Source organism: Clytia hemisphaerica, unplaced genomic scaffold (assembly GCF_902728285.1).
Source record: "Clytia hemisphaerica strain Z4C2 unplaced genomic scaffold, Clytia hemisphaerica genome assembly, whole genome shotgun sequence".
Taxonomy (NCBI): Eukaryota; Metazoa; Cnidaria; class Hydrozoa; order Leptothecata; family Clytiidae; genus Clytia; species Clytia hemisphaerica.
The window spans coordinates 1489201-1503473 of NW_027104338.1; the positions used below are offsets into that span (position 1 = coordinate 1489201).

The 14273-nt window shown below is 35.3% G+C and overlaps 2 protein-coding genes across 3 annotated transcripts in view; one reads left to right on the plus strand and one right to left on the minus strand.

The window, feature by feature from the left end:
- The window catches only part of LOC136817821 (DNA-binding protein RFX6-like), a 28721-nt gene extending 27975 nt beyond the window's left edge, over positions 1-746 (minus strand). For both annotated transcript variants that reach the window (XR_010848159.1, XM_067074141.1), the window contains exon 1: positions 268-746. Coding sequence is in view for 1 of the 2 variants with exons in the window: in XM_067074141.1 (XP_066930242.1) it covers positions 268-433 (166 nt within the window). In the remaining variant the exon portion in view is untranslated. The remainder of the gene's footprint in view (positions 1-267) is intronic.
- Positions 747-5962: 5216 nt separating this feature from the next.
- Positions 5963-11206, plus strand: LOC136817822 (uncharacterized). The gene is made up of 4 exons (XM_067074142.1): positions 5963-6304; positions 7601-7926; positions 9154-9585; positions 10853-11206. The coding sequence occupies exons 1-4, from the start codon at positions 6262-6264 to the stop codon at positions 11159-11161; spliced, it is 1110 nt and encodes a 369-aa protein (XP_066930243.1). The 5' UTR covers positions 5963-6261; the 3' UTR covers positions 11162-11206.
- The last annotated feature ends 3067 nt before the right edge of the window (positions 11207-14273 follow it).

A 14273-nucleotide genomic window follows, 5' to 3' on the forward strand; every position in this document is an offset into this window, starting at 1 on the left:
CCTGCCAGGCCGCCACTGACTAGAACCCAGACCCTTAGTTGGCCACCGAAAGGTTGATTGTACTAACGTCTATCAATTAAATCAAAAAGTGGCGCATGTGGTTATTGGTACGAGATTTACCCACAAAACTAAAAACCTTTTCAATTCTTTGCAACAAAAACAGCCAAATTACTATTGAAACTACAGCTTAAGAAAAGCTTGGCAGAGATAACATTGAACTTAAAAATTGAAAAGGAGCCCAAAAAGCTTTTAAAAAGAATGAAATACCTTTAATATTATTTCGTCTGGTCAAATTATTTGTGTTCAGCCGGACCATCCGCCGTTCTTGGTAAACCTTTAACTTCCCGCAAATTTTTCGTGCGTTCAATTTCAAGTTCTCTTTGGCTTGTAACAAAAGTATGCCTTCTGTAGGTTTAACTACTTCAATACTCATATTTATTAGTGCAATATACTTAACTTTTCAAAGTTGTTTTGTTTTAAAATTTTACCAGATTTGGTAACGGTTCTCCTGATTTTAAAAATTACCGTAAACGTTATTTTCAAGATGAATGATTATTCCATTGAAATTAAAAACAATGAACGTTCAAATTAAGATTTTATCCACTAAATTTCAAGCTCGACTAAGTTTGCATAATCCAAAATTTTCACCACCAGTAAAGAAATTTGATTAATTTTTGGTCACCTCAAAAATTTAACGGTCAAAACAAAATAATTTTTTTTACGACTGCGATTACTCCTTGTGCAAAAAAATTGTTTCCTTTTGCCATTAGTTACATACAGAACTCGGTCCGAGACCTCTTTAGCCCATGCTGGGGGTTTAAGCTCAACGCATGCGCAAGGAGACACAAAAAATCCGATATCATTAACTTCATATTCTAATGTTAAAAACAATATTTTGATTGTTATCATGTATAAGAACCAATCACAATGGAGCTTTCAATAGAAAAGGGGTAAAAAGGGGTAGGATGCGATTTAATTTTTCAGAGGTTCGACTTTTAAATGTTGACTTAAAATTTTCATTGTTTAGGTTTTAAAATTTTTTTGTGTGATTTTTAGTACACTTCTTTTTACAAGAACATTTTTTGAAGCCTTCGGTTTTTCTTAGCTTTTCGAGAGTTTTAAGCCTAAAAATGTTCATTGTATGTTTGTATTTTCATCATTTTGTGAGTATTTTTGAGCAATCTCTTAAGAAATTGGGGCTTTTTAGAAACCTTAGAATATTCTTAATATTTTGGCCATCGATTTAGCCTTAAATCCTCATATTGTTTGTTCTTATAAAACGTGTTACAAGATTTAAATGTTGCTAGCAGATCCTTTTTTTATGAATAAGATTTTTCGACTCCTCGAAATCTTTAGTTTGTATAGATCCAACTATCCAAACAAGAATTCTTTAAACTTAACCGGTATACGAAATTCTGTACCTCGATTCGAAATTTCTTTTTAAATTTTTCTTTTGTATGAATTATCGTATACAAAAATAAGAGGATTTGTTTTTCTAGGGAATCGTCTACTTGCGATTATAAACGTGTTAAATTTCTCGACTTTAGAATCTTTTAAAATTTCAGGTCTCGAATTTTTTCGGGCGTCTATTAGATGCTTGCGCCTCTTGAGATTGGCTAACAGACCCAATATCTAAAGCGAGAAGATTTTTTTTTGCGCAAATTCGCATTTTTTGCTGCTGCAGGAGCTTTGAAAGTTTGAAGTGGCGTACAAAATTTATTGTCTAGAGCTTGAAAACCTAAGCCTAGGCCTTTGTTGTAGCTCTTGTCTGTTACCTCTTTGAGATTTTTGTTTAATACGTAGCATGATAATCAAGACAGTTTGTCCACGCGGTGTATTAAAAAACTGTTAACACGAGAACTGTTAGAGACCGTTTAAAATAATCACTGTATTAGCAAAACTTCGCTCGTGAGACAGACCGTAAATACTTCAAATACACCATGCCAGGATGCCAAAGCCGGCTTCCCGACCATGATGGTTAACAACGAGATTGCTACTGGAGTTTAAATATGGACAAAGTCAGATATTTTTCAAACCAATTTCTATCAATTTGTTTGATCTTTTGGACATTGGCAGATGACAAAATCACAAAGCAATGCAAAAATGCCAAAAGCAGAACGACCCTTCGAAATTTGCTGATATCTTGGAAAGGATAGAATAAGCGGCCATCTAAATACGATTTTACCTATACCCTTCCCTTGTAAAGCTACAGGTTTAAGAGCTTTATTAAGGCCTACTTAAGTAAAAACCATCTGGTTTCAAACATCATAAAACTTATTAATTTGAAATTATTATTCGTTTGCTAAGTTAAACGCTAATGAATTTGACATTTGAAAAATAATTAAAGTTAATGAAATTTTTTGGCACCTTATTTGTTACCTGCAATATAAACTTTCATAACTAGGCGAAAAGTTTTTAACGTTTTACAAAAAAAAATTTGATTAAATTTTTAATTAACACGTAGCTAGGTGGACCTGGTACATTTTATGAAGAAACATAATAATTCATTTTAGTATGTGAAAATTTCTTCATTTTTTTACTACTGTTCAGAAACAAAATGGTATTTCTTCTTTTGTGTTCTTCGATACCAGGCCTTCTTGTTTACTTATCACATGTTGTTACCAAATTTTTAAAAGGAATGAAATTTTTCAAATCAAATTTCGAAACCCCCGTTTTACATAAGATTTCTTGAAAAAGTAATAATCCTCCGAAAATTTCAAAATCACTTTAAGAAGCATCGTTTAACCCTCAAAATGTAGTCCATTATTTTTCCCTAATTTCAATCCCATTGTCAAAATGACAACAAAAGAAAGATGAAAATTTGAAGGTTGAAATTGAAGGTTTTCGTCGAAAGTTCCGATCACTCTGACTGTTTGGTGCCAATTCCGAAATTCCGACCGAGTCTATGCCGAATTCTGGTTTCCAGACTTCCAGACAAACTAATAGCTTGTAATTTCCAGTAACTGGCAGTGAATCTAATTTCCGAAATTCCATCCAAATTTTCACCAAATTTTGCTAATTTGTCCGAAAAGGGCCGATCTCACTCCTCTTTGTTACAATTTCTATTTGGTTGAGTTGCAGGAGGCTCTTTAGCCCATTACGAAACTATACATGCTTTCAATGAGCACCCCGTAAGCACTTTGGACTGACTACCCGATTCCCTTCACAGGGCACAAGTTGACCCGGGCGAAGGTCGTGATGAGGAGCTGCGAATGAGAATTGAATCTGAGCCGTCTATGCAGCACTAACGGGCACTTGACCTTCATCAGGAACATTCAACATACATTCAACAGTATGTCTCAGATATGTTTGTGATATGAAAGCCGGTCTCTTTGAGCGCTCGCTGTAATCGCTTCTTTTGGCTTCGTCTTTTTTCAGCCGTTACGTCACATCAAACCAAAGAATTAGCTAGCTTCTTAATTCTGTTTACTAAAATAGTGCAGAAGCTTTAATTGAAAAGAAGAGAGCGCAGCGAGTGCTAATAGAGATCAAGCTTCAACTAGGCTTTATCCGGAAACGCCATAGAAATGATTAGCGGAAAAGACCGCTTTCTATAATCTTTTAATCTATCAAAATAAAAAACATCCTATCAAAAAAACGTTTGTTAAAAACTCCATCCATGGAACAAGTCTTCCTGACATTGATCGACAATTTTCTAATACAAAATCCTAGCAACCAAGGTATGCATAGAAAACTAATTTTTGATTGGTCGTGTGAAGATTAACTGGGCCTAGACTAAAATATAAAGTTGTTGTTTATTTATGAAATGCGAAAAATCGATTTAGTTGTTTATCGTGAAATAGTGTTCTCGAGGTCAGTGAGGATAAACTGAATCTGATAATACCACTGACACTAATTTACTCCCAATCAAAAGTAACATCGATTTGAATATGAAAGCAGTAGAAATTCTGAACTGCATTTTTTTATGATCCATGCTACATTACAGTGGATGACAGACCTGACAAACATATGCAAAATCCCCTAATCTCCTTTAGAGTAAAAAAGGTCTTCCTATTGAAAATAAATATCAATACCCCTTCTTCTTTTATGAGATGAATTTTTGAAAATCTCTAGCCCTCACAAGACACCCTCTTCTCACAGATCCACTGGGAGCCTTCCCACTGGAAAAAATGGCAAAAATATCTTCCCAATGGAAAATTATATTCTAATTTTTGTCCGCGCTGAAAATAACCAGATAAGCAAATACTGTGCTATTCTTTTCATCCCACTGATTTTTCTTGCTAGAAAACAATAAAATTCAAGTCCTCAGCCATAAAAAAAATATTAAACCCCATTGAGTTTTGAGGTCCGTTATTTCTACCCCTACTGACTGATAAACCCCACCGGGTGTGAGAAGGGGGCGTCTCAAGCAAAAAAGCGAAGAGACAATTTGATTTGGTTGAAGTGCGCAAAATTATGGGGTTCAAAATCCAGCCAGAGTAGAAGCAGCATATGAATCTAAATTCAGAGTCTAATGGAAACAGTAATAAAATTTTATTTACATTTATCAAATATCGGGCTTTTTCAAGTTCAAAATTTTGTAAACTAATTTCCCTAAATAAACCAAAGTCGGGTAATCAAAAACGGCTCTGTACATAGTCTGTTTTATTTTTATGCCTATGTGTACAGCTGTTGATGATCTTATTTCTATAGCCGTCTCTGTTAATTTTTTGTCTATACTTCTTAATCCTTGAAAAATTTCCACGTGTCTGATTGGTTGCTTTTTAAAAAGAGATATTAGCTTACTCTAAGGTCCCGAATAAGCGGGTGGGGCCGGTTATTAATTTTCAGACCGTTCTTATTAGGACTCCCCACGTTTATTTATTTTCGAAAACAATTTCAGCTATTTTAAGCTGGATTGCTCTAATGAGCCTGTTTTTTAGCTTATAATTACCTTATTTTGGAGTTTTTAGAGGAAAAATTTCGGATCCCCCTCATATACGGACCCCTCCCCCCAACTATTTGGGACCTTAAAGAATTTTATATCCACCGATAGGTTTTTATGTTATTCGGACCGTCAGGTAGGACAATCAGCGACGCAAAGAAGGGGCCTTGTTAAGAAGGTCATTTTGATAAGTGGGGCTCGAACTCACAGCCTTCAAAACATGAGCTAAAGGCACTAACCGCTCGACCACGGACTAAAATTTGATCTCAATGTATTTGAAAGAATTTGACAGGAGAGCTTTTCATTAAAAATCATTTGCTTATACTTATCATGCTTTTGGGAGAGATTGTGCCAAAAATAGGGTTAAATACCTCGTAATAGCGTAAATTAGGATTTTTTGAGATTATTAAAAAACTAAACTAGTCCGAGGAAACAAGAGTAAATTGAGCAAAGTCTTGGGCTATTAGAGATATCAAAAGATAGATATCGATAAGTTCACTATAATTAGATACGAAATTTTTCAAAATTATAATATCACAGTTTTCTCGCTTATTCGCAATCAATTTTTAGGAAATTGTCGATTCTATTATAATTATCTTTAGAATAATATTTTGATGAATTTTTGTGATAATAATTATCAAAATATCTTAAAATCAAACAATATATTTTATCAAATTATCAAAAAATGCTCTTGAGCTTTTTCAAAAGTTTTTTGAATGTATATTGATTTTTTAATTTCACACATAACTATGTTGCTAGCCTTGATCCCCCTCTTTGCTCGGAATATCTCACTCATAAAGGGAAAAGCTACTTGGACTATATATTTATTGGAAGGTGATGTTAGCAAGACATATTAAGGGGAAAATATATTGTATCTTTAAAGGTAGAGAGGAAAAGGGGGATTTGAAGGTAAAAACAGTGTAATGAGGAATTGAAACTAAACTTTTTTTAAAGTCAAGGAGAAAAAATCTTTTATTTTGTACTAGGACGCAATGGAATTTAAGTGAACAGAGAATCTTTTGTTAGCTATCGTGGTATAGAGCTGTGTCTTTATGATGAATTTAGGACCAATCTCAGCTCAGAGTTTTCGAAATTTTTAAGGAGAGCACACTTACAAAAATGCTCAAAAAGAATTTTCTTTATGATTGTTTTTGACTTAGAAGAAAAAATTCTATTTCAGTTTGGAGAGAAAGGTAGCCCGAGATAGATATGTGGATTTAAAGGCTATTTGGATGGATATGTGTATTGATGAACCGTCGTTTGTGTAAATGAAGACTCTGGGAGATTATCATTGATTTGAGAGTCATTTCATAGGATTTACTGATTCTTTTTACAATTGTTTTTTGTGTTTTTAGTATTTCAGATAAACTATAAAAATGAATCGAGCTCAATTATCCTGGGTGAACCATGAGCATATAGGTAAGTTGCTGTTGAAATGTTTTTCCTATTTTAGTTGAATGCCGGGTATAAGTGTGGACTGGACCTCCGAAAAGCTACCCGTAGTGAGATTTTTTTTACTTTTTATGGTTTTCGAACCCAAAAGAACCCAAAAAGAAGGAATCCCGACCTTTAAAAAGACGAAAAGATCTTGATTTTCTGTTGTTATTGTAGTCTTTAGAGAGACTTATAGGAGGTAAAAAGCCAATCTTTACCATCCGCACATACCCAACACCTATTTTTGCTTAAGTACTTCCCCTTGTATGGATAGATTTAATTTTGATATTGATTCGAGTCTTTAATAAGTCATAGTAAAAGCGTTAGAAAATTGATCGCGTCGAGCATATCCGCCATCTCACCTCGCCTCGCCTCGGGCTTCTATATATTTCTGTTTATGACAGGAAAGGAAAAAGTCGAGAAAAATTCATTGTGATAAGCTTGAGGGGTAGATCATCTTCGCGTATTCACACCGAGACAAAAGTATCTATTATGAGGTGTTTTCTTCTTCCGAGGAAGAAGTTTTCTCAGTGTTTGTCGAAAATATTCCCGTGTTTCTTTCAGTTTTTTTTCAATCATAAATCAAGAAAATTAGTGAAAACATCTGGATTTTTCTCTACAAAGTTCTCTCTTCCTTGAAAATTTGAATATTCTCAGTTTCACATGAAAATTTAGAGGGAATGATTTAAGCTAAGGTAATTGATACTGGTTATAAGAGAAAGCTGATGCTAGGCAAGTCACTTTGTTTAAAATTGCATACACACCCTTTGTTGGGCAGGAGGGGGTGGTGGGGCTGGGGTAGATATCTAGTTTAATTTTTTTATAAGAACATCCAAAGTTGTGGACGCCTTCGGATGTTTTAGAAATTTTTCCAGTTTTAAGCCTAAAAATGTTCTCAAACCCTACCCTTAAGCTCGGGTCAATCTATGGACCGTTAGCCTCTCTCTGCATGTTTGTGCTTTGGTTCTTTTGGCGAAAAAAGTTCTAGCCTAATTGCCATTCATCAATGATGACAATGATATCCAATATGATTAACAGTAACAGGAATCAACCCTAGAAATCAGCTATAAATTGCTTTTTCAGGAAGTCTCTCACAATATCATAAGAAACCTCAGTCTAGACGACGCTTAAGATAATAAGAAATAGGATATAGAATTACTTCTCGGCTAAAAAGTATTGAAGGAAGAAATATATCTCTTGATTAAACTTAAAAAATATTTTATGAATTAGAGGTACAGACATAGTCGAAGGACTTGATCAAGTATATTTTATTTTTCTTAGCCCCGAAGATTGAAAAAGATATTCCATCCTATGCTGAGGAAAAAACTGAAGAAACTAAACCGTCACCTCCTTCATATCTTGAGAGAATTTTATCCATGACTGCTGACATTGAGGAGATAAAACAACCTGAAGATGACGGGCAAGAAACGACAAGCGTTGGTGTATCAACCGAGGAATATCATGGAGATAATAAAGATATGACACCACCTGATTTGAAAGTTATGGAGATCAATGAAGAGGGAATTGAACCAGAGGATGAACACTCAGAGATTTTAAGACAAGCGAAATTTGAATGGCTGATTCCAAAAGATTTCGGAACCTTTCAGGTATGTTTACAATTATCACAGACGTTTTTTGGACGTTCATCTAACGTTGGACGTTATGGGCGTTAGGCTGACGATATTTTGACATTTTGTGACTTAAATAAAAAATGAATCAAGAGAATGAATTTGAAATTCATCCCAAAACTGCATTTAAAACTTCAAAGCAGTTCTTCTAGCCAGGGTAGATCCTCTAAAGAGCTCGCCTAGTAATCATGAAGCGCAAAAACCGTTTTTTATCATATAAAGTTGATTCGCGACATTGTCATCGTTCATTACAGGGAAAATAATATGCAAATGGTGGTATACGGAATTTTCTTCGGCTTTTGGGTTTTTATTCAGTGATTTGTCTTGACTGTAGAATTGTCTAAGTTGACTCTCGCAAATTCGAATTCAAACGGGAAGTCTTCTTTGTTCGAATAACAGAGAGGTTGAAATTATAGAAAGTAATTTTCCCTACGACGGGAACTGAAAATTAAAGTCTATTCACGATAAGTGTGCACTCTTTTTTCATTTACCTATAACTTTTGAAGGAATTCTTCAATCTTTATAAATTTGGTATCATTGTAAAGATATTACTGAGTGGAACAATTTAAAATAAAAAAGTTCTTGAAAAATCCTAAAAACGAAGATGAAAATGAAGAAGAAAAAAATGAAGATCTTGTAGAGAAGTGCTATAACTTTCATTTTTACTGTAGTGAATCTTTGATTATTGAACGTCATCACTGTGAAAAAATTTCTCAAATATAATCATTCAATCAAAAGATATCAAACAAAGTTATAAGCTGATTGACGTCTAAAAACCCTGTTTTCTGCTGTTTTCTGCTGTTTTTTGGGGTCAATCACTTATCAACTTTGTATCATAACTTTATATTGAATAAATATTTTAGTGAAATTTCTTCACAGCGATGACCTCCTAAGATCAAAGAATCTCTCCACTGAAAATGAAAGTTATAGCACTTCTCTAAAAGATCTTCATTTTTTTCTTCTTCATTTTCATCTTCGTTTTTAGGATTTTTTCAAAGACTTTTTTATTTTAAATTGTTCCACTCAGTAATATCTTTCCAATGATACCAAATTTATAAAGATTGAAGAATTCCTTCAAAAGTTATAGGTAAAAGAAAAAAGAGTGCACACTTATCGTGAATAGACTTTAGTTCGAATTATAGAAAGCTTCGAATAATAGAAGTTACAATTAGCGAAAGTCCATTGTTGCCTCTTTACTTTTTTTAGGTTGTACATTACGATCGGCCAACCGTTCCCGACCCATTCAACGACATTATTCAAAGCGTCATGGAGGAAAACTCGTCAAACAAAAACCGGCTTTCGGTTAACCAATCAAAACGAGCTACACCTAAATCTCCACGCACGCCTCGGACACCTTTATCCGCGCGTTCAACTACAAGCGGTCCACCAGCACCGAAACCTTTAAAAGGAAAAGAGCGCGTTTTGCACGCGGATAAAGTCTACAATTTATTAATGGAGCTCGATCAAAACAATAGAAACATTAGCCAATCATATCGCACGAAAAGCCCCGTTCTGGCACCTAATTGGCTGATATCTTCGCGTCCGATCTCCTCAAACTCTTTTGCGCCATTACCTGAGATCAATGCAACAACGAAGAAACAGAAAAAGAAAAAGACACAAAAAGAAGTCAAATTTACTGTAAGTATCTATGACGCTATGTTGGTTTGCTCTCTCAAAGGCCTCTGTAAAGCCATAACACATCTAGAAAAATTTGAACATGAAGAATATTCCTAATATAGTCTCACGCATTTAGTTGTGAAGATTTCAGGACGCTCTTGTTTAGAGCACTCGTTAACGGTGCATAAGGTTGTGATTTCAACCCAACTGGGATTTACTAAAAGAATTGTAAATAGTACATTAAGCCTTTAAGACTCAGTGTAGGGGTAATGTAAGTAGAGGCGCTCAAGAAAAAAGAGTGGCCTCACCCCTTAGCATAAAATATCAAAATTAAGTAAGAAAGCTAATTAAAAAGTAAGACTAGGTTCACCCTCAAATGCGGTCACAAAGCTTTGGAACACACAATCTTTAACAAGTAAAAATAGACAATTTGAAGCATTTTTAGAGTGCTTTAAAGTGGTTTAACATATTTCATAGGGTTAGACGTCTAAGTACTTTCGTAGCCTTTTTTATAAGAACATGCTCGAAAAAAACTTTCCCTGGTTAAATTAAATTAAGTTAAATTAAATCTTTCGCTAAGTGATTACATTTTTGCCACGGTAAACAAAGTGCCAATTTGAGCCTGACCAATTTTACACCGCTTCTCAAGGTTGTACAAGTGGAGTCAACTCTCACAAATTCCAACTTCTATATTTCGAAATAATCCCCTCAGTTTGGCTACTAGTATAAAATGCTTTTTCTTTAATTCAAAATAAATTATTTGTTTCTGGAGGATCGAATTAGAAAGAGACAACTGTACCTTAATGGCCCAAATCTTGAGCATACGCAAATTTGGACTGGAAGTAACTACAAGATTAGGCATAACTTTATCTAGAACATATAACGAAAAAAACAACATAAAGTTTTATTACAGTTGAGCCTTTATAACTCGAAAACATAGGGGCCACAAATTTGTTCGAGCTATGGAAAATTTGAATTATGAAACTTCGTCTATGTTTGTTATCTGTGACAGAACCAGAAAAAATTTTCGAGTTGAGGAGATATTCGAATCATAGAGGTCCTACATATTTTAGAAAGGCAGGGCAGCGTCCGTTGATGGCCAGAAAGGGCACTTTTTCTTATGGTTTTCTGCTAAAAAGGCTGTTTTTACCAAAATTTTAGAGATTTCAGGAGGGGCGGCAGCGTCCGATAACCGGACGCTAAAAGGGCATGAAAAATTGCCTGTTCTAGATTTGAAGGCCTTCATTTTTTCTTATAACATAACATTTTTGCATTTATTTTTGTTTAGACTGAAAGTGTTCGGCGTACGATATCAAAGGTATTAGAAGAAAACTTGATAGACAAAACGTACGACGCCGAATATTTCAAAACACATTTATGTATACTGACAGACATTATCAAGAGTAAAATCAAACGATTTTATGGTCCTCGGTACCGTGTCATTTGTAATATGAACGTTTTCGAGATCAAAGGACAATCAGTGAGAACGGCAAGTCGCTGTTGTTGGGACACGGAAAGAGATAATTTTACGGAATGTATTTTTGAAGGGAATGGTTTTTCTATTACTTTTGTGGCCTATGGTGTTTACCTGGAATGACCACTGATTGGCTGAAATTGTAATCAAAGCAAAATTTTCCACAAATGTTTTATGTGTTTTTAATTGACTATTAGTCAGGTAGAATTAGCCTGGACAAAATTACCATCAAGCTGCAAATGTAACGTAAAGTTTTAACATTGTCGTCCGTGCTTCAAATTCTGAAAAACGACGAAATACCCAAAAGTATCAATATATTTTGACAGTTGATTGTGAAAGAAATTCAACTTTTAGATACGGGTGGATGGAAAGGAGACTTTGTATGAAGTTCAAAACATAATTCAAAATCTCCAACATTCTTTAAGTTTTCAGGCAGAAGTAGCATTTTTAAACCTAGAAGATAAGGAAAACCATAGATGTAAAAACTTTAAACAATTTTGGAAAAAGCAGGGTTTAAATTTTTAGAACTGTGGAAGGGATTTAAATTCTTTAGAACAGTTGCTCCTAATTTCAGAGACAGATGTATACTTAGTTTTTTTTGTATGAGATGAAAAAAATGAACACTCGTTAGCGCTACTAGTGTAATAATTTTGGCGGGGATTAAATTTGGCGGATTTGGCGGTTTTTGGTAAAATCTTTAAAATTGATCATCCGACAAATTAAAAATCCGCTAAATTTAACAAAATCTTTTTAGGATGGAAATGTTATCTAAATTCGGCATTCTGAAGAAAAACTATTAAAATATGAAGTAGTAGTGCTTAAAATTTCCACCAAATTTTACAAATTCTGCCATCCGACAATTTAAATCCCCGCGAAATTATTCAAAATTCTGCCATCCGCCAAAAATCTTGGCCAATCGCCAAATGAAGTGCACACCAAAATTGATAAACTTAAGGTGTCTCTATCGAGGAGATGTCTTGACAGTGAAAGAGAGTGGGGACAAATAATCATTGCAGAGTAAGTAAGTTTATTCGCCTGGCCGCTGCTGGCGAACCAGAAGTGAGGGAGTCCATCCCCTTTTCTATTTGCGCTAGACCCGGGAGAACGAATGCTGAGGTGGAGCGCCACACCTACTCTAAGCCCAGCAGATCAGATCATCCAATTCAAACTACCCATTCGCTGAATTGGAGGTGGCAGGGGACCCCGGTCATACTCGTAACTGACTTTAGATAATTCGGAGGGAGGACAAGATAACTTTTGACAGCAAGCAAGCATGGTATAAGATTTGTTCCTCGCTACGTTCATACAATTCAAAGTACATTTTCTTTTATCAAATAATGGCGTTGGTAATCTGTTTAATGATAAATAGCATTTAAAGTCTCATTAGGGCAATTAGATATCATTTAATGAGATTAGGTCGGTACCAAATTTTATAATTTTCTGTAAAAATGTCCATTTTAAAAAACAAGATAAAATGCTTTAAATATATGCATACTGTGTTCTTAATCTTTAGCAAAAATGTTCTTAAAATGTTTTATCTTTTATGGAGATCTGCGTATAGGGTATATCTCCTGAGCACTTTGTCTTACCGTGATACAGAACAACTGGGAGAACTAACACCAGAAGAGGTGACCTTGCTACGATGGTCGAAGTGGGGCTCGATACATTCTTGCTTCTCTTGTCCTTAGAAAGGTTGCATTCTTAGCCCACATCATATATTAATTATGAATCTGAAGGTATCTCTTAAGTTGTTTTAGAGTTCCATCATAATCAAGCCTATTGTTCTTATAAAAAAGTGTTTATTTTAGTATCTTGCAGAGATTTAACATACCTGATAAATAAAGAGGCGTTGTGGTATAGTGGACATCAACCTTGATTCCTGTACAGGCGACCAAGGTTCGATTCCCACTTACAACGGTTCACTTGGCAAGTGAAGAAACCTTTGTCCGGGTCAACCCATGCCATGTGAGGGGAATTGGGTAGTCAGTTCAAGGTGCTGACGGGATGCTTACTCAAAGCATCTATAGTTGCGAGAATGGGCTCCCAGAGCCTCCTGTAGTTCAACCATAATAGATAATATAAATCCTTGTCTTGACACAAGAAGATTAACCTATAGCATGTGCAGAGCAATCGAATTAGGAAAATAGAACTTTATTCACAAATTCTAGTATCATGTTCTTAAGCCAATCTAGCTTAGGTTTAGCCTATAAAAACAGTGACGTTATAACTCTAGATTGATGTCGTTGTTTTGTTCCATTTTTGTTATCTACAAATGTATTAAGGTTTGTCTAGTTTCAAAGAACCATTAGTATAATTTTAGCCTTGAGGTCTAAAGGCAAACGAATACAAGTTGCGATGGGTTCGGTCTCGCCCATCTCTTATCATCAAGGAGATGGTCCTTCGGGCTTCTTTAGCTGTGAAAATGCTAAACAGATATATGGTAAAGATCGGGGTAAGTAGAACAATTTCGGGAAAGGTTTGCCTTATATAGATAGAGTCGATATTTTACGTGGAGAACCCGGTAATGCAGGACTTTTAGACAGTCTTTCGATTGTCTTCACGAAGTCATCGACCGGCCATCTCGGTTATCTATGAAGTGAAGGGAATATTGGGGAGTTGAACCGCGAGTCCCTCGATTTTAACACTGACACCTGAGACCACTCGACCATCGCTCCCTTTTAGCTATGATAGATGGCTTCAAAAAAAGTGCCTTTAGTAAGTAAGTAAGTAAGTCTGGCAGCCCGAAGGCTCCTCTCTCAATTGCTATCTACCCGAAGGTAGGGAAGGGCGTCACTCTTTCTTCCTGGGATTGCTCCACTTAATCTTGATCCTTCTCTTAATTGCTGAGCATTAAGCAGAGAGGCATCAATTACCATTTTGGGAATCTTTGGTATGACCCGGCACACACATTCTTGCGCACTGTAGCTGGATGCTCTACCAATGCACTTCGGTCGCCTTTACCTCTTGCTTGCTTGAAGGTTGAGCCCAAAACAAGGTCTTGAACAAAGGCCGAATGGTTATTGGACTAGGATACAGCAAAGGAAAAGGTTTTTCGTAAGTGTGAGTTTGAATCACCTATGTGGTTGAAAGCCTCTCCTGGCTCCCCAAAGCTCTTCACAACCAAAAGTGTTTTACAAAATAAATTGTTTAAGAAAAACCACGAAACATAAACATTGAAGTCTGTTTATAGAATACACATGTCATGGATTTTTTTATACAGAGTCAGTCAGCTTCT

Bases quoted from the DNA above. Each gene is read 5' to 3' on its own strand.
- LOC136817822 (XM_067074142.1), top strand. From the start codon at position 6,262: ATGAATCGAGCTCAATTATCCTGGGTGAACCATGAGCATATAG. The intron at 6,305-7,600 runs GTAAGTTGCTGT...TATTTTTCTTAG, and splicing joins GGTGAACCATGAGCATATAG to CCCCGAAGATTGAAAAAGAT. The intron at 7,927-9,153 runs GTATGTTTACAA...TACTTTTTTTAG, and splicing joins AAGATTTCGGAACCTTTCAG to GTTGTACATTACGATCGGCC.